General features: G+C 40.5%; 1 protein-coding gene across 1 annotated transcript in view; it reads left to right on the top strand.

The window, feature by feature from the left end:
* The window catches only part of LOC119722623 (vesicle-fusing ATPase-like), a 236,076-nt gene that overhangs the window by 199,861 nt on the left and 14,769 nt on the right, over positions 1 to 21,446 (top strand). The window contains exons 21-23 of the mRNA XM_038192822.1: positions 430 to 496; positions 4,875 to 4,954; positions 5,813 to 5,947. Coding sequence (XP_038048750.1) covers positions 430 to 496; positions 4,875 to 4,954; positions 5,813 to 5,947 — 282 coding nt within the window. The remainder of the gene's footprint in view (positions 1 to 429; positions 497 to 4,874; positions 4,955 to 5,812; positions 5,948 to 21,446) is intronic.

Below are 21,446 nucleotides of genomic sequence, written 5' to 3'. Positions count from 1 at the left end.
GGAACGGTAAGACATTAGGTTGGTTTCCTTTGAACTAGATGTTCGAAATAGGATATGTAAATGATCCAAAACATGAAATTTTCAGGGATTTCAGGACCTAGTGACCCTTCATTATATACTACGTATATGGGGAAATAAGTTTTCACGGCGCCGGAAAACTTCTCGCTGCGTGGCAACCCATGGTCCCAATTTTATGTTTCTGGTATCAAAAGATGCGTAAGACTCGAGGCCCAAAAGTCAGGAAAGCTCAGGTTGCTGGAATTTTTTTTTTTCAAGGGTATAGCGGATAAAGCTGAGGGGCGTCCCCCCCCCCCCGCCCTTTTAGGGTTAAATATCACAATTCAGCATTTTGTTTTGCATACATAAATATAACTGTAGGTACATATATGTTTGATATTGCTCTAAAGTTTCTCAAAATGTTTTGATTAGATCTTCGAGGATGCTTACAAGTCGGAACTCAGCTGTGTGGTTGTTGATGATATCGAGAGACTTCTTGGTAAGTTATGTTTCATAAATGCATTCCTTAAATTTTTGTATTGCCTATTATCTAAAGAGCTATCTAAATCCATTTATTCATAATGTGACAGACGTGCTGTGTACAGCATTCCACAACTAAGGGGCCATTCAGAGTAGTCACTGTTTAAATATTTCAATCTTTTTTCTTGGAATTGGGGGGGGGGGGGCAAAGGAAATAACCGAAAATTGAAATTCAGTTAATTGAAAATTTAAGTAATAGAAAAAAACTAGAGGTTGTAGGAACAACCACACGGTGTTGGGCCATTGATAACCGCAAACTTTGCCACACACATCAACTCAAAATGCATGTTTAAATCCATGTTTGACTTAGTCAACATGCCGCTAGAGGGCGCTCTAATATTTTTCTAAAGTACAGCCTAGGCAGACACTCACATCCTTAAAAGCAAGTTCACATATTTTGCCAATTTCAAATTATAAGGCACTTCCAGTTTCGACCGGAGGGAAGGGTCATATATTTTTGCTCTTAATACCAAAAATGAAGACCCTGCAATATTGTATCGATTGCCATAAAAAACAAAATCAGATTTGTAGCAGTTGATTTTTTAATGGTTTTCAAAGATTAAATCTAGAAATCTTTGATTGCTTGTAATATGAGATACTTGATGATGTCATTCTGACGTCATTACCAGAAAGTTCAAGACTGTGCTATATGTAGCCAAATCTTACTTATATCTCTCACGGTTGACTTTTTGCCAATTTTTTAAGGTTTGAAGGTCTTTTCATTGTAACTTCCGGTCCGATGACGTAATCAATTTTTTTTTCGCGCTCCGGTCTTGTCTACATTAACCCTAACCCACCTCACTTCTCCAAAATCCTCCTGGCGGTTTTGGAGGATTCTAGAGGATTGAGGATGAATGGTGATTGAATCAAATGAGGATTCTGAAGGATTGAGGATGAATGATGATTGAAACACATGAGGATTTTGGAGGATTGAGGATGAATGGTGATTGAAGCACAAGAGGATTTTGGAGGATTGAGGATGAATACATTTTGAGGCAGGACTGTTTGATGATTTTGAAGGATTTGGCGTTGGTTATCCTTCATTTAAACACGAGTGCAAAGTTTTGGGATGAGGAGGATTTTGGAGGATTGAGGATGAATGCATTTTGAGGCAGGACTGTCTGACAATTTTGAAAAATTTAGGCGGAGTTGCAAAATTTTGGAAAATTTTCAGAGGATTTTGGAGGATTGAGGATGGTTGTAAGCAACAAGGGCCTAGGGGGTTAGGGTTAAGGTCATCATACACAATAATTTTGAGCCAATTACCGCAAACTTCACCACACACCTACTGAAAATGCATTTTTGACATTTTTTAACCTGCCACTAGAAGGCGCTCCAACTCTTCATGGCGTCACCAATCATTTTTTGGAAAGGTCAACACAGCCAGACACTAACATCATTGAAAGCAATTTCATATCTTTTTCCACTTTCAAATTATTAGGGGAAGGGTCACGTGATTTGACACACACAAGATAAAATAAAGATCATGTAATATGTTGGTTCCCACAATCTTCAAGTTCCGGTCTCTCACGGTTGATTTTATACCGAATTTCAAAGATTAAATTTATTACTTTTTTAAGTGATGTCACGTGACCCACGATGACGTCATGATGACGTAATTGCAAAAAAGCACATTTTCAGTGGGTTGTGCATTTATGTATTGACATTTGAAGTTCATATATGTTTTCATTTTGACAAACAGTTCTGGAGAAGAATTTGTTGAGAAGAATATAAACAAGACGAAGAATAATAGTAAATTCTTACAATAACAATAAAAAGAAGAAGGGGACATTTTATTAAAATACCCAGCAGCCTCTTCAAGTTCATCTGTCATGTCTGTGCTGTTAATTTCGTTGTCATCGGTTAACCTTGTTTCAATAGCCAGCCTCACCTCCACGTCTTGATAGTCCACCTTGTTTCAAATGGCGGTACAACACGGTTCGGGACATCAGTGGTGGTCGCTCGGTGGAGGCTTGATTTGAAGACTAGTGTAGCACTGACATGTTTTTTGGCGATAAAAATGGCCGCCATCACGCGTGTATTTTGTGCAAGATTCCCCTGGATCTAGGACACAAAGCAGAAATCACCATTTAATTTGAGTGTTGTTTTTTTTAAATATAGTGTCATCAAAAAAACGCTGAAATACATTGTTCACTGAGTTTTGTGTGCTTGTTTCAACTACAAATTTGCATGCTGGAAGCCTGGAAAAGCCATTGGAAACTCTTGAGCTGAGAGAGCATTGACCTAAATTATCTGCTTCACTTGAAGAATTACTATGTTCTTCAGTGTATAGGATATATGAAATATTCATTCAACATTTAACCTTAACCTTCCCAGCTCCATCAAAATCCAAACCCCCATTGGGGGATTTTGGTTGGCAAGCCATGAGTACCAAGTCCATCATAATCTACCTATATAGATAGCAGTGGTGGATTTGTGGTGGATTTGGACGCATTTGGTCCTGAAGCATTATTTGAAGCAGAGCCAGCGATATATTTTGGCAGACTTGGTTCTGTTTTTAGTAAAACTCAGTAGGAAGTTAGGGTTAAAGATTGAAATTTTGGGTGGTGGTGGGTCAATTTCAGAAAAAGATCGACATTTCTTAACATTCTGAATAGCCTTGACATACTTTTTTCATAATAAATATTTCATGATGATGTCACTTTGTATTTAGCATGTATAGCACATTTATACCCTAAGTTTCATTAGATAGCATGATTTAACACTATTGGATGTTTCATCATGATTCGATTATTTAGCACTCTCTGAATATCCTGAAAATGTTTTGAAAATTGAAATAATTAAATACCTACAGCAAATCTCAGAATGATGTCTTCATGACATTACTTTGTTTTAGATGTACATGTATACAAATAATATTGCCCATAATCAACAAGTTTGATACCAATCAGACCTTATCTTATGTATGTTTTTTTTTTTAAATGTTTATTTTTAAAGCATCAACTATTGAACCTTAGCTCCTACAGGGTGAGTCAAAAAGAAAGCGACCTGGATTAGTGGTTTTTCGACACAAAAACAAAGCATATATATTTAATGAGCATATTCTTCCACTCATTTGAAAAAAAAAAAGAATTAATGAAATTGATTCATGCTCTGAGAGTTATACATATTTTACTAAAAGAATATATTGTTACAGTTGTCCATGGAATGCCACTTGAAGCTATTGAGCTGAGTGAGGGCACACACAGGCATTTAGATACAAAATAGGTTTTTAAGCATTTGTCACGACTGAAACATTATTATTGCTCTCAGATTTTGTGTTTTAATATGAGGAAATTTTTTATCTGAAATAATGATGGTGATTTTTGTCTGTTTTCCTGTGCAAATTTTCATTCATTCATGAAGGCAGGAAAATGCCCTTGTTTCATTGTATTTGAACTGTACAAAGATCATTGGTGGACAGTTGAATTTTGTGAATTTTTTATTGAAATAGACATAACTGTTGAATATAGGACATAAATTATGTGAAATGTTCACAGTTACTAGTCAATAATACAGGGTGAGTCAAAAAAGCAGAACCCAAACCCAACAAATTATATTTCATATTTAAAAAAATGTGAAGCACCAAAAATACCAAAAATCAACATCAAATTCTCTAGCAAAATACCAAAATACTTTCAGATGAAAACAATACTGAAATTATCACCATTTAAACACAATGACCCTAAAACCTCTTTTATCAAAAAAATTGATTTCAAGAATCGTCACAATTGTCTTCAAACATCACCAGCGATAAAACCTCAGTTTAAAAGTTAAAAATATTAAACAAAGTCCTTTTGAAGGCCCGTCTTTTCAAAAAAGTGGATTTTACAAATCATATTGTTTGCCTAACCAGCGTTGTTAATAAAGATATTGTGTACTACAGTTGTTGACAGTTGTTGAAACAAGTAGCCTATGTTGTGACATTTTTTTGTTGTTCCAAACAGTAGGAATACATAATCAATTGTTGTTGTTTTTTTTTTTCACGAACCAGGTTTTAGGGTCATTGCGTCTAAATGGTGATATTCTTTGAACGGATTGAGCAATTTCAGTAATTTTTTCATCTAAAGGTAGCTTATAAAATGGGCTTTCCAGTCATTATTATTTTTGGTGCTACATATTTTTTTAAATATGAAATATAATTGTTGGTGGTTGGGTAACGCTTTTTTTGACTCACCCTGTATGTACTTTATCCCTAAGCTATTTTTTTTAAATGGAACAAGCCACATATTTTTTAAATACTTTTTTTTTTTTCTCACTGGGGCGCTTTCTCTTTGACACCCTAATAGTGTTCGTTACAGATTCTTTCAGCATATTTTGTTTAAATCTCTCCTCAGATTATGTGCCAATTGGCCCAAGATTCTCCAATCTTGTTCTGCAGGCCTTGCTTGTGCTGCTTAAGAAAATCCCTCCCAAGGTATATAGACAACATCATTGAAGAGAATCAAAAATATGCTATATCACGAAGTGAACAGAAAGTTCTATTCATTTTATGAAACCGCATATTTTTGTAAATAGACTGTTCCTTCAGTAGTAAAATTGATGTGGCTGGTTTTTTTTATGTTTTTTGGTTTTGTTTTTTGGCAATCTATTACTGAAAATATTTTGGATTTACAATTTTCAATTTTTGTGTAAGGTGTTTATTGGCAATCCTGTTTGGCTTTAATTATGTATGACTACATACACTAATTTAATCTCCCCCCCCCCCCCCCCCCCCCAACACTAAGAGATTATGTGTGGATCAAGATACAAGGTTCTCCTAAGTTACATTGTTGCAAATTTGAAAAAAAAAAGTTTATTCAGTGAGAAGTGTATATTCATTTCTCGTGTACACCCAGACTTGATATTCTATGGCTACCAAGTGTGTCCCAATGATTTTTTTAATCTAAATTTTATCAGCATACTGTAGAACTCTTGAAATCGCACAGACTTGAACCATCCGTGGATATTGACTCTATTTAAAGAATAAAACATATTTGTCAGATCTGGCCCTATACAAGCTCATATTTACATTTGCACAGTTTACCTTATCTTTCCAACTTACTGAAGATCTACTGCTATCAGTTCTAGCAGCACACCCCTACTATAATAAGCACCTCTATACTGAGCATTTGGCTATAATGAACGTCCCCATTGGCTCCCTAATTACAATGACACTGAGCATTATTTGCCTATAATCATCAAACACACTATCGAACAATCTTGTGTGGATGCAGTTGTGTTCATTAGAGTGAGTTCTGCTGTATGTTACATATATCTGTTGGTCTTTTTTTAGGGACGAAAACTGTTGATTATTGGTACTACTAGTCAGAAGGAAGTTCTTCAGCAGATGGAGATGGTTTCAACATTCAACACGCACATACATGTTCCTGCTTTGTCAACTGGAGAACAACTTTGCTCAGTAATTGAGGTACGTGTAAATTTTGAAAAAGCGAATAAATTTGCATTGTTTTTAATTAACTTTGTCTTATAGGAAGGAAAAAAGGCTGAATAAAGAGACTAAAAAGTTACAGTAAAATGTTGTCTGCTCACTTAAGCGCCCTCTCGCACATAATGTGCGGTGCCTAGCTCCATACGTATGTGTGACGGTGTACATGTACACACATACTTGTTCCGTAACTGTGGGGACTTCACACACATTCAGTCGTTATCTGATTGATGACATGTAAGCATAACAATTGGAATTCGTAATTTCTTGTGACCCAGAAAATGTATCAATTCTTGTGGTTTGGAGTATGGGAACAACCTGGCTAGCCTGGCGGGTCAAGTCAATGCTTAAGCGGGAGAGTAATATACATACTGAACCATTCGCTTCAAACTTTTTCTCTGGACGGACGTTTAGAGCTTTTGTGTCTGTAGAATTTACGGCCACACTACAGGTGCGTTGAAGTATCAGTAGGCCTAACTGGCTTTAGTAAGCAAGGCAAAATACGGGGGAAAACTCTCAGATTCAACAGAAACAAATAAGTGAATAAGAATAATACTGGAGCATAGAAAGGGAATGGATGGCTTCTCGCACAGTGACGACAGGGACAAGATATTGGTAGGCACAGACAGCTACTGCTGGGAGATCAGAGGTCACTCACTCGGCAATACATGTAGTTGATATGGTCACAACAAGAATGACCAACACTGTCATCACAGTCCAACGTGAAGAAGCAGACAGCATTGTCGTGTAACACCCTCACCAGCGACAGCTGAACATCACAGTGGGGTGGTACCTCGGTCAACACCAGCTGCCCAAGGTGGGATGGGATCTTACGGTCAGGGCAGCATTGATTCAGGCCCGGCGGTAGGATCAATAGTTCAGAGGAGCACCAGTTGGTGTGCCACACAAACACCGGGTGAGATGAAACCTTTCTAATTTTCTTTCTCAGCAATTTTGTGTGTGTGTGTGTGATAAATGGAATTTATATGTAATGAATCCCCAGTTTTGGATATAAGTGAGTTGAAAACTAACTTGTGCGCAGAAACATGCCCCCCCCCCCCCCATCCCCTTTTCTAATACTGTACCAGAGCTAATTGTCTCTAGACTATGGCACATTTTCCAGCTTATTTTGAAAAAAAATATATATAATAAATATATATGAATAAGCTGAGACTGAGGGTTGAAGTCAACTTTATTAATTGGAACTCCCACATTTGCACCTTCAATTTCACTTCCAATGTTGAGGAGGGAACAACAACAATCGGGAGCCATATGGTACAACTGTCTCATTTAGCAGTTTCAAAATCCGCAACTTATGGCGGCTAACCATGTTGCCCGTGCTTGGATGTGTTTCATTGGTTTGCCCTTGATGCAAGTTGATCCCGCCTCGGGGGGAAAACGGAATGACCCCAGTCCAGTTGTGAAAAATATGTTGAGCATATTTGGGAGAAAGAAACGCACATTTTAATCGAATCAGGTAATTAACTTCCCAAATGCCTCCTGTTTGACAAAAGATACCAATCGGATCCAGTCTTACAGAAATAAGTTATGCTTTTGGCAGCTCTACTGATTTATATAGGGTATTGCATTTCTAAGCAGTCATTTCATAAAGTGCGCTCACCGTCCCTACCGCTGCATCTTGTTAATGTTGAGGAACAGTTCAGTTTTTGTTACTACTTTGTTGGGTGAAGTACAAAATTGAATGTTACGAATGGTGCAAATTGAACCTGTTAAACCTTTTGTTACGATTTATAGTGGCACAAACTATATAACATTGATGATAGAGACATTTCTGTTCCACATGCAATGGATATGGTTAAAGGAATGAAGCATATGTAATGTTAGTGTTAATCGGAGAGGCGGAAATAACTCTGGACCGCTGGTCTTGTTAAGGGAGAGAAAGTACTAGGCCGATGCTGATATACATGTCCCAGTCAAGCAAACCATCTGAAAGATCAGGCAACCCTAATACGATATAGGACAGAAAAGTGGAAATCTGTAGTTGTACAGCAGTTGATCACAAATTCCACACAACACTGCCAGATATTTCTTTTCTGTTTCAGCAACCTCCCAGTGAAGTGGAAGGAGTGGTTGACTGCTGTCTCATGCAAGCATGAAGCCTGTGCCACGAGAACCCAAAAGGTGGAACAAACAGGGGCGGGTTTCTTGGAGTAGAACACATGCTTGGATGTCAGCTGTGCCCCTCTGGGAGAATACTCGATCAGGAATACGAGTAAGCGGCACAAGATGGTACAAGATCTTCTACATTGGGGTTGGACGGTATCCAGCGCAAGGTGTCAGATGGTTATATAAAAGTTGGGAGCAAGCAAACCAAGGGACAATAAAGCTCCTACCCTGGAGTCTTTCCCAGATTGAAAGTATGATGGCACCAAGTGTTGACTTTTGATCTTGCATATTATTCAAGATTGTCTGCCTCAAGTTCAAAGGCAAGCGCATAGAAAACCATAGACAAACAAACAGATTAATGGCAATTTGGGTTTGAATTGGCAAATCCTATTGGTTATTAAAAAATGATCACCATTCTGGTGTGCTGGGCAACAGTTTTGGCCCCAAAAATTGACACATTCAGCCAGGTGTGTAGGGGTATTTTTATTGGGGGGTGTGGAAGTCAAATTGCCGATTGGCATTAATATCAAATGATTATCAACACCAAGACATATCATCGCCCAGTTCAATACATAAATTGCCCCTCTTTTGTCATTTCACTGCATACGCACACTTTTTGTACATATTTTAACAATCTAAATTAATAAATTATACAGGGTGAGTAATTTGTTTATCAAAGTCAAATGGAATAGAATTATGTCACAGCTAATCTGAATAGATCATGCAAATTTCATTTATGAAAGAGCTAAGTATTGCGATTATGTGAGCACTTGTTCATTGTTTCCTGAATTAATTACCATTCCAAGCTCTTGGAATAGACAATAACCAGCACAGCTACTAACCTCCTTTCATCATGGTTGCCTGAAATCATTGGCTGGCTGCTCTTCCTACAACTTGAAGGCCATTTGAGGTGAATACGCCATTTGGCCTATCGTCTCATATCAGCAACTGCCCGCCGGGTCATACGTTTACTCCTCAGGCAGAGGCGGATCCAGGAATTGGTGCGAGGTGTTTCATCAACAAATCAGTGCTGAAATGTAGACAGGAGGTTTTTCTCTGGACACTAGGCCTCCGTAAACTCAATAGGGGAGGGGGGGCTCGTACCATATTTTCAATGGGGGCGCTGTTCAAATCCGACGATTATCAACACTATACTAAAGAACAGTGTACAAATACCCCCATAACTGAGCTGGCTCTAACCAAAGTGTGTGCACAGGGGGATATTATTACCGGTATAATTGTCATTATTTTGTGGTTTGTCAGAGCAGGGGGAGTTTGCACATTATTGTTAATGTATTTCTATGAAAAACAAAATTGAGTAAGAGCTGGGGGGTTGACTAAAGTCCTAAGTTTCCAGGGGCCATATTCATAAAACCTTACTAAGGCCAAAAAAAAAAGTCCCCGGTTTCTGGTATGGAGCTTGCCCAAAAAGTGATGCGGCGACGCGGCTTTATTATTTTTTTTACCTGATTTTTTTGCTTCAAATGTGTGCTGATGACAGCAAATGGTGCCCGACTAAACTTAGTGCAAATATATGGGAGTCCAGAGAGGCCACATAAAGCTTATTCTCGACCATAACCCAAATCTAAAAACACGTTAAAATTGTGCAGCAGCAGTATTCCAGTCAAACCAGTGAGTTTGGCGGTTTTGAGACATCATCTTTCATTGAAAAAACAACTTTTTCATTTTGCCGACGCGCATGGCTACGGCGACGCGCATGCATACGAGAAACCGGAGACTTTTTCGGGGGGGCCTAAGCCTAGTTGGTTACTAAATAGGCATGTAGTTGCTTACTAAGCCTAGTTGGTAACTAATTGGTATTCATGAAACATTGCTAATGCTAGTTACATTCTAAGTTTCTTACTAAAATTAGTGTAGATTCAGGGCAACTCTAAGTCACTAGTTAGCAACTATATCATTGTTTGTTGTGCCAGACTTGGCTCTTTAGGTGGCTCTCCCCCTCCGGTTGCCTTCTTGGACTTCCTCATACTTGACAGGCATTCTCTTGACTCGGGTTTTAATTTGGATAATCTAGTTTTAAATCATCCAATGATCTTTCAACCTGTGGAAATCTTGCACTGTGTTGGCCGAGAATAGCTGCCCATGCATCTTTCTTTTTATTGTTAGTGTTTGCATCCTTATGCTTAGCATCAATAATATCTTTTAATTCCTCATAGACCTACTTGTCTGCCATAAAGAGTTCTCTTCTTGAGAATAGTTTTCCTTCCTTGCCATTTTTGCCTTCTATGCAGTTGCTAGAGAATTTGATGTTGATTCACTTACTTGCAGTATACTTTCTTCCTCCATACTTCCGTAAGAAAATGATTTTCTTTTCTAAATCTCCCTCATGTTAAATACAAATAAATAAAATCACAATTTAGGCACAATTTGTTTGAGCACATTTGGTATGGTTGAACTGCTTGCCTCGCACATACCCGAGAGAAAGTCAGAGAAAGGGAAAAGCGGGCGTAAAAACCCCTGTACACTGTCTTCGGTTGGAAATAACCGTTCAACTGTACTGCAATTCAGCACTGGCATTAAAAGCCGAAAGTACATAAACATACTAATCATCGATACATGTTTTGTCTGAGAAGACTTAAGTTCATCGAAATCAAATCGCAGAAATAGACAATGAAATATCGGAAATCTCTGAAACACTGTGGTAGATCCCATGGAAGGTGGGTTGAAAGAGACATGTTTTAGCCTCCAGTCTACTACCTTGGCGTTGAAATTCACACCATCCAGGCACAGAAGTGGCCAAAAGGAGGCCGTGGGCCAATGTGGAACTACAAGGGTGCCTTTTGCTTTGCTGGCAAGTATGCGCTTTCTGACCTGCAGTATGAGGGAAACTGGGGGACAAAAGTAATTGTTTTCGCTCCCCCAGTCCTGACAAAACGCGTCTACACCGCAAACTCCCTTACACCAAAATCTTGCATTAAAGCGCCTAAGCTTAGTATTGTGCGGTGAAGCAAAACAATCGATTGAATGTGGTCCCCACAGCTTATCTATGAAACTAAAGGATGCGTTATCAATGGCCTATTTGGCCAATGGCGTTATCAAAGTCGTCGAAATTGCGGAATTTGCTTATTTTGTCTGCCATCTTGTTTTCGTTTCTTGGAAGCCATTCGGGCAATAAAATACGTCCGTGCTTGTTCGTCAAGTTGAATATGGATATTGAGAGGGCATGCAAATCGGGCTTAATGTTACCACACGTGATAATTTGGCACGTTGGAATTGTCAGAGTACTATCTAATGACTTTATCTGAAACCAAGCCCATTAGTTCACTGAGGACGCGATAAACTGTGACCAACTCTCGCCATGTTGAGCTGTTGCTGTGCTCGGACTCGCGCCAAGTGCCATGAAATTTTATAGCCGGGCAATTTTCTACATGACCTTCGTACGCGAAACCGCTTGCATCTGAGTAAACTGTCAAAGAAGGAGCGAGCTGAGAGTTGATTGTGAAACCATTCTGTGAGGTGATGTTCATTGCCCAAAAATTTTGCTCCACGAGAACGCCGTCGCTCAGACATATCTGATTGTGCCAAGTACATCGGGATTGGATAACTCTGTATGAGTGACGTGTCATTAATCTTGCAACTGGTCCGAGGGCTAATGACATAAAATTAATTTGGCCAGTGAAGCATGCTATCAGCTTAACTGGTACCCGAGTGCGCTCTTAATGGACCGACTGGATCTCAGCAATTGTGGCTAGTTCTTTAGTCAACTTTGTTTGTGGGATGCTGAACCTATAACTTGTGGAATCTATGATGAGCTCTAAGTATTGCAGCCTATCGACTGGTTCCATTTGCATTTTGTTTTGCTGGGAACGAATCCGCTGCGAGAGATTGTGTCTTGTACAAAGGCTTTGTTTGCGTGTGCGGAATTGATGTCGATGGAAATGATGAGACCGTCGTCTATGTACATGAAAGCTTGTGTGCCACACCAGCGCCAGTGATGAACCAGTGGTCTGGTGGGCTTGGTGAACATGTGGGATGCACTGCTTAAGCCAAAGGGAAGCACTGTAAAGATGTAATATCTACGGATGGAATCGCGGTGTAACCATAAAAAACCCTAGGTATTTCTGGTGCGGAGGGAAAATGTCCAGGTGATGATATCTGGATTCGAGATTGAAGGTAAAATAAACTTGACTGAAGTCGAGTGAGGGAGCAATGTGATACAAATCTTCGTATTTGAATTTTGTCTTCCAAATGTATTTGTTCGGGTGACGCAAATCTAATACCAATCGCTACTTCTTTCCTTCCGCAACCGTCAAAGGGTTGCAACAATAAGGAGGGGAACTAGTTGACACAATGCAAAGTTTCTGAATTAACTCGGCAATAGGGGTCTCAACAAAATGAGAGTTATTCAAACTAGAATGATTGCTTTCTAAGAAAACCGGTAGGGGTTCCAAATATAACGGTATCTTGTAACCAGAATCTAAGACATCTAGTACGAATTGACTAGCGCGGAGAGAATCTCTCCAATATGAAATACAGGGTTTGAGTTTACCTTTCACTCCCAACGGGACTTGCTTGGTGGTCTCTGGTTCTGTTGTTTCCCAATCTGTAATGTCCCATTGTGTCGGGTGTTGCAGGGGTTGCAACGGGAACTCGTCTGGGTTGTCGGAGGGCTCGTAGTGAAGGGCAGTTGGTTCTAACGTGGCCGGCGATGCCGCACTGGAAACGTGTGCCAAATTCTGCCCGTAATGAGCTGCTAAAAGGGCGAAAAGAATAAGGAGCCGTACCGTACTGCCGTGCAGGAGTGGTGCGATTCTTGGTCTTGGCCTTCTTGGATGTCTAAGCCTTCTTGTTTGCTGCAGATTCTTCAGCTTTCTTGAGTCTTTTTTCGTCGTCAGAGTTATCTGCGAGGTCGTCTGCGACATACTCCTTCACTGTGGCCTAGCCTTGGGCGGAACGGTTGGCTAGCTTGATGAGCTTTTGACGCTCCTTAACGGCTTTAAGGATTAGGCCAAGCAACCCTTTAGTCGAATCCGAATCGCTGAGGCTGATTGAGGTTAGTGCTGAATTGGCGAATGCAGCGATTTTTTTCACGTGCCGGAATTGGTCCTTGTTGCCGTTGCTCTTGAATTCGAACGGAATATCTGCTGACGTTCGTTGCTTTTTAAAAGCCTATTCAACGTTGGAATCTATAGAGCTTGATAAGTTCTGTAAAGCAAGCAAAATGTCTTGGTTTGAAGCCTGGTTCAAAGCCTATTCCGTATTCATATTGTAGCTCTTGCGTGTGTGAGTGTTGCGGGGTTAAGCTACTCGACCGAGAAGGAATTGGTGCATAGACAACGCCCTGCTTTAAGGTGGAATTCAGGAATGTGTTACGTAATGAGACGCACTCTGAGGAGCGCTTTACACCTGTCATACGATAACAAAAAGAAAAATAACTATACCACATACAGGCCTTGGTCACTTTTTTCCTTCTTTTTTTTTGCTAATCCACGCAAGTGCTGGAGATGCATTAGCCTTATACACCTGTCACACTATTGTATCTGTTGTCATCACATTCCATACATGCCCACTCCATCCAAAAGCACCCAATTCCAGTAACTCAGGTATGTAACTAAATTCCCCTAGTATGTAACTAGTTAGCAAGGTTCTTAGTAAGGTTTTATGAATAACAATTTAGTTGTGAACTCCATAGTAGACTACTAGGCATGTTAGTATCCTACCAAGGCCTAGTTGGCTGCTAATTTAGTAAGGTTTCATGAATATGGCCCCAGTTTTCTTAAAACTGAACATTCCATTTTCTTTGGGTTCTTTTTTTGTTGTGATGATGATGTATGCTATGGCGATCTCGTTGTATTGTTCGTAAGCCAGTGTCTCGCTGGGTCCTCGGCTAAGTGAAGGGCTGCGATGCCACCAGTAAGGCAAGAGAGAGGGCAGTCATTGATCATATGGCGCATCGTCTGGGTTCACCACAGTCACAAAGTGGAGATGAGATGTAACCCCACTTATATAGGCTGCTGCGGCATGGCCCCGCGTCAGTTTGCAACCGGTTCAGGAGACACCATTGACGTCGGGGAAGGTCCATTTCCCGTAGTTGGATGGTGGGGTCGGTGACCGGGAACTTGTTCGGGATGTCGGATGGATCTTTTGCAGTCACTGTGCTGTCCGGGACGTTCGACCATATTGGGTTTCTAGACTTGAGTATAGGCCTTGGGTGGAAGTCCAGGTCACTGAGGAGAGGGAGCTCAGGGTTGGATCTGATCAAGTTTGATCGTGCGGACCAGCCTTGATGTAGCAACCTCTCTTTGGATGTCTGGAGGAGCGATGTTGCTCAGCACTGGGAGCCAGTCAGTCCTTGTGCAACGAACGACACCAGTGATGGTCCTCATGGTGTTGTTCAGTTGGACGTCGACAAGGCTGGTGTGGGCAGAGTTCCTCCAGACTGGAGCGCAGTACTCAGCCACTGAGTAGCAGAGAGCTAGTGCTGATGAGCGGAGTGACTTTGCATTTGCTTCCCAGGTCGTACGGCGAGATTTGAAGGTGAGTGTTCGGTCCAAGGTGACGCCAAGATAAGTGGGTCTAGAGACGTGGCTCAGATGATTGCTGTTGAGAAAAATGTCTAGCTCTTGGTCACTTCTGGCATTGTGCAGGTGGAAAACACTAGATACTGTTCTGGCTATGCTGGGCTGAAGTCACCAGTGTTCGCAGTATTTGCTGATCTTGGCTATGTGGTTGTTGATGGTGGAGCCGAGGTCTTCAAACTTTTCTGCTTGCTGGATTAGGCAGATGTCGTCGGCATAGTTGAACTACCGCACATGGTAGCTGGGAGGTCATCTGTATACAGGTTGAACAGAATGGGTGCCAGTACCGATCCTTATGGCAGGCCGTTCTGTCTTCTCCAGGAGCTGCTAGTGTCTCCCAAGTGAACATGGAACCGTCGTTGTTGCAACAGCAGCTCAACTGTGTCGACAGCCGAGCGTGTGGGGATTTGGAGATTTTAACTACCAGACCTTTGTGCCACACAGTATCGTATGCAGCAGTTAGATCAAGGAAGACAGCGCCAGTCTTTAAGCGTTGCTGGTATCCGTTTTTGATGTAGATGGTGAGGGCTGGAACGGAATCCCGCTTGCTCGATGTGCAGTACAAACTCAACCGTTGGCTTGATCTGCTGGAGGATGGTTCACTTTAACAGATTAACAGTTTGTAGTACATTGAGAGAAGGGAGATTGGATGGTAACTGGAAGCCAGTTTTTAGTCCTTCCCAGGTTTTGGGATGGTGATGGTTTTAGCAGTTCTCCGGGTTTTGGGAAGACTTTTCTCCAAAGTAACCTGTGAAAGGAAGAGTGCTAGTCAGTTTCTTGCTGCATGTCCCAGATGGAATTCGGGGTGGATGTTGTATCCTGGGGAGTTTGGTCTATTGGTCTCGACTTCCTGAATGAATGCCATTCTTGTGTAATCTCATGTTTGATCTTTTTGTCAATCGGAGCTTTGCCCACGTTGATGAGATGGCTAGCTACTACATTTGGTTTGACTGATGGTCTGGTTGAGTTGGGGGGGTTGTTGATCAGAGCCGAGATGGCGAATGAGGTTCAAGCTTTTCGGACTTGAGTGTGTGAAGTTCAGATTGCTGGTGGTTTCCTCCCATCTTAGTTGACGGGCATTGTCAAGACACTCGATTTACGTCCCTGGTCCGCAGAGTAATCTTTAAGAAATTGAGTTTGCTAAAGAAGCGCTCAGTGGATGCAACTGTTGTGGGTGAGGTTAGCATGGCTCGATTTGCACATTCTGAAATATTTTGTATGATATGAGCCCCCCACCCCCACCCCCCATTGATTTTATGGAGGCCACGTACCCAGAGAACAAAAAAACTGTCTACATTTCAGCCCTGGTTTGCTGATGAAACACCCCCCCCCCCCCTGCAAAAATTTCTGGATCCTCCTCTGGTCGGTGTCCATGAACTAATAACGGTGCGACAACGTTTTTTAAATCATTGATTAGAAATAATGAAAGAAGTATCATCTAGACTGCACTCATTGTGCAGGCTAGATGATACTTCTTTCATGTTATATTCTACCCTTTTGTCATTATTTCTCATCAGGATGCCAAACATTCTAAATTGTCCAATTAGAAATGATCAAGTTTTAAGGTCGCAGGCTATTTGTTAACTATGTGAATATCGATAGGTATGCTAAACCCTAGAGCTGAATAGTTTTGTGAACTCTTATCTCAGGGTGACAACTTTCAGTTCTGCTCCCACAATTGTTTTTGAAAAAAAAAAAAAATTAGTTGAAAAAGAAATTGGCCATCTAATGAGGTTGTTTACAGAGTTTTCCCTTTTTCAATATTAGTGAGGAGGAATTTAAAAAATGAATATAGCTGAAAAATTGAAAGTTCCGATTAAGAAAAAAACTCAAAAGCGACAGTTCTCAAGTTCTTGTACATGTACTTAAGTTGATTTTATTGTTGATTCCACTTTTATACAAAAAATAACCCATTAAAATCAAGATGACAATAACAATGCAAATACTGTTTTGGTATTTTTTTAATATTCCAGGCTCAATATGGTTTATGTAATTACCAAAAGAAATCAAAATAGTGGAATATGAATATGTTAATATTCTCTTCTTTAAAAAATCTGTAAAAAATAAAGTGGGTCCTTCAACTTGACGAGACTTTTGACATGTTATGCAATAACAGTTTGTAGAGAGTGTCCCAAACAAATACTGTAAACCTGCCTCTGCCAGTGCAGTGTCAGTTCCTCAATCAATAATACTATTGGAATATTAAACGGACGATGTCAAAAAAAAACAAATTAAATGGAAAAAAAACACAAAAAACAATGAAATTTAAAAAAAAAGTTAAGAACATAACACCTCTACCTCTGAACACATCCATTTTGGATTATACAAAAAATATGGTACATTATGGGAAATGGGTGAAGTTGGGCTCCTACCTTGCTTTCAATATTTGTTTAACTTGCTTTAACCCTGCGAGCTGCAAAGCGTAAAAACTTACGCCGCGTAGCTGAGGTGCTCACGCGTGAGGCAGTTTTGATTTCGCGTATACAATACTATTTTGTGGACATAATCTTTTCTCTAATGGTCTAAATATTATGAATGCAGGTCCCCCGAACCCACACCAGATTGAATCCCCTCCAGTAGGTCACTCACAGACACTGTGGCTGCACAGTCATGTACATATACACTGCATGCACTGTGACCATTACATGTTGGATTGACCATTACATGTTGGATCCCCCCAAAAAAGATGGACATGAAACAGTCGAGACAGCCTTTATGTGGCTCTAGACAGCTGTCACTGGGCCAGCAGGAATTTTCGCAGGGGGGGGGGGGGGGTTCATCAGCAAAAACAATCTGAAAATGTACACAGGTTTTTTTTCTCCGGACACTTGGCCTCCGTAAAATCAAAAACTGGGGGGGGGGGGGGGGGGCTGGTACCATGTTTCAATAGGGGGCGCTGTTCAAATTCACTAGATTACAGAATGGTGTACCGTATTTTGAACAGGCAGGCATTATACCAGTATAATTTTTTGGGGGGTGTCACAGCAGGGGGGGGGGGGGTGGCCTTATTAGGGGGGGGGTTTGACCCCCCAAAATCCCCCTCTGGATCCGCGCCTGAGCAGTAGAGGATGATTGATGACATTGTTGTGACGGCAGTATGTAAAACACAGAGAACTTTTTTTGTGCACAAGTAAATGGGCTTTGGCTGGAGGCCCAACTTTCCCAGGGGCGGCTGACCCCCAAGTGAACTCCTACAAGAAAAGCGACCATACCATCTCAAACCACAAGAATCACTTTAGGATTACATGTAGTTTCAAGGGAATTGGGCGATACCTTCATAAAAAAAAGTTAAGAAACAAAAAAAGGGACTAGCGCGTGAGCCCCTGTGCAGATCGCAGGGTTAAACACTATCGATTGAGTAGAATTTACTCTTAGTAACTTCAGCATTGTCCTGATAAATCCTGTAAATTCAACGGGGCATCGAACGTACTTGCAACGTACTTGCATACTCTAACGGAGTCACACACTTTTCAACAATAATACAAATAAAATAAAACAATGAAGGCAGATGTTGATTTGTGTAAATTTTTATGATAGTCACAAGAATTGAGAGATCCAGTAGCTGAAAACGTTATTTTGGTAATAACTTGGTTGGCTCATCTTCTTGTAAGTTGTATAGACACTTAATGAAGAACTTGTTATTGTAGACCAGCCATCGTGACATAGGGCCTAATGTCCTGATAAATCCTGTAAATTCAACGGGGCATCGATCGTAAACAAAGTCTGGCATGTCTGGAGAAAGCTATGAGCAAATAATATTTGTAAGTTTACTCAAAATGCAGGTGAAATTTAGGCTCACAAGATGTAGCAGAATCCCTGGATATATGCCAAATGCTGTACAAACTTACAGAGACAAAATTGTTTTCAAACAGGTCCGAAACAGGACGTTGTATTATGAGTGCGACTGCTGGCAATGACCAGCTTATGCATTAGTCTCACTTGGCTTGCGCGTATGCGTGAAGTTGCGACTTTTCCGGTCCTTATTCTAGCCAGATATGGGTGTATTCTCAGAAACGCTGTGATCCCTGAAAGACTGCACGATAACTATGTCTTTTGGACAATGTATAACACACTCAAACTATTTTTGAAAGGTGGAATGATGATATCTCCAACCCAACTGTACTCGGCCCTGCCCCTGCCAACTCTACTCAGCCCTGCCTCTCCCTACACAACCCTACCCTGTTTCAATGTTTCTCTTCCCTCTCTTTCCATGCTAACCCCCCCCCTCTTTCCTTTCTCACCCCCACCCTCAATCCTACCCTACCCTATATTTTGCCAGACCCAGCTGTTTCCATCCTGTCCCATCCTATTTCCTCATTTCCTTCCCTAATCACCCCACAGCCCGAAATCCTACTCTACTGCTCCCAGAGTTTTTATGATTGTATAGTAGTAACTGTGTTTTTGTTTATGTACATGTTGTGATATATATTGGCTTTGTCATGTTTTTGTGTATTGTTTTAAATTATTGTATATATACACATTTTTATTGTACACTGGCAAATCAATTTTCATGTAATTTTGGCCATGACTTTAAAGAAGTCTAATCTAATCTAATCTTATCTAATCTATCTGGAGCACTTTCACGGCAGTGTGGCGAAGTATGGGCTCCAATAACAGTGGCGTAAATCTGTGACGGCGAATGGGGGGGATGAGGGATGACTAACATAAAAAAAATTGCCCGGCCGTCAAATTCCGAAGGGGGGGGGGGGATGGGCTTGAGGCCACATTACACAAGGGGCCGCTGTTCATGATACAGATGTGCATCTTTACTCACATCAAAGAGCTTACATCAAAATGCTGCATTTTAAGCTTTTGCATTTTTTTCTCCATTATTCAGTGCTATCAAATACATTTCGGTGGTTGAGAAGTTCATTAAATACCTTGAAACTCGCATTTTTTTTGGTTTCTCATCACGAAAAAGTGGGGGGGGGGGGTTGATTCAATAGCCCATCCACCCCTGGTCAAAAAGTGGGGGTGGGTTATATACCCCACATTCCCCCTGGGATTTACGCCCCTGTCTGATAAAATCACCATCTTGGACTCTCATATACGCTATAAAACATGCAATTTGATGGCTCTTTTTGAGGCAGTACTATGGAGGACCAAAAGTGGACAACCCATTTTCTCAAAAATCTGCCAGAACAAAAACACAAGTATGGTTGAAATGGAGTCCTCTTTCTAAATTTTCATTTTTCTATTGTCAACAATTTGGATTTTTATTTTCTTGTACACAGGTGGTCGAAAAATGTACAAACCAAATTTCTGAATTTCTACCAGCAGAAAATCGGAAATTGCGTTTATGACCAAACCAATTTTCTTAATTTATACCGAACAAAATTGGAATCATTGGCATGTGTTTCCGTGTTCCGAACTCAGAAGTTGGGTGTCGAATGGATCATTACTTCACGTATTAGTGATGCTGCATTGTGCGTCTGTGGGCTGGTTGATGGATTGTGTATGTACCAACATTATGGTTCAGTGTTACTATGATGTTCATTGATGAACTACTTCAACGCAATAGATATGTGTTTGATGATCTAGCCAACAAAAGTCGGATTTACACAAAAGCTATACTTCCATTTTAGAAGCCGACGCTAAGGGCGGATCCAGAACACAATTTTTTTTGGGGGGGGGGGAAGAAATAATTTGGTCCCTTAGGCCCCCAAGAAAGTCTCCGGTTTCTGGTATGCGCGCGGGTCGCCGTAGCCATGCTAGTCGACAAAATAAAAAAAAGATTTGTTTCAATGTAAGATGATATCTCAAAACCGCCGAACTCACTAGTTTGACTGGAATCCTGCTGCTGCACAGTTTTAACATGTTTTAAGATAGGGTAACGATCGAGTATGAGCTTTATGTGGCCTCTCTTGGCTCCCATATATTTTGCAGCAAATTTAGTCGGGCACCTTTGTGCAGTCACCAGCCGACATTTGAAGAAAAAGAAGGAAAAAAGCGTCACCGCACCACTTTTGGGGCAAGCTCCATACCAGAAACCGAAGACTTTTTTTTGTTGGCCTTATGTAGTAGCCCAAAAAAAATTCCACCTTGATTTTCCACTAGTACAAACAAATGAAATTTGGTGCATGGTATCAAACGTTGATTTTTCTGCTAGTGGAAATTCGGAAATTTGGTTTGGTCGTAAACGCAATTTCTGATTTTCTGCTTGTGGAAATTTGCTTTGGTTGTAAACACATTTTCTGATTTTCTGCTAGTAGAAATTCGGAAAATTGGTTTGGTATTTTCTATGGAGGACCAAAAGTGGACAACCCATTTTCTCAAAAATCTGCTAGAACAAAAACAGAATTATGGTTGAATTGAAGTCCTCTTTCTGAATTTTCATTTGTCTATTATCAAAAATTTAGATTTTAAATTTTCTTGTACATAGGCGGTCTAAAAGTGGACAAACCAAATTTGTGAATTTCTACTGGAAAAAAATCGGAAAGATCGTATACAAATAAACCAAATTCCCAAATTTCTGCTAGTAGAAAATCGGAAATTGCGATTACGTCCAAACCAAATTTCCGAATTTCTACTAGCAGAAATTCGGAAATTGCGATTACGTCCAAACCAAATTTCAGAATTTCTGCTAGCAGAAAATCGAAAATTGCGTTTAGGACCAAACCAAATCTCCGAATTTCTGCTAGCAGAAAATCGAAAAATGCTTCTACGACCAAACCAAATTTCCGAATTTCTACTAGCAGAAAAATGAACCAAATTTCAAATGTTTGTACTATTAGTAGAAAATCAAGGTGGATATTCTTTTGGGCTACTCCATAAGTCGTTTGGGGCCGGGTAAGAAACCCTCATCAGCAGAATTT

Source organism: Patiria miniata, unplaced genomic scaffold (assembly GCF_015706575.1).
Source record: "Patiria miniata isolate m_02_andy unplaced genomic scaffold, ASM1570657v1 HiC_scaffold_16, whole genome shotgun sequence".
In the NCBI taxonomy this organism is placed as follows: domain Eukaryota; kingdom Metazoa; phylum Echinodermata; class Asteroidea; order Valvatida; family Asterinidae; genus Patiria; species Patiria miniata.
This window is presented reverse-complemented; position numbering and strand designations above follow the sequence as displayed.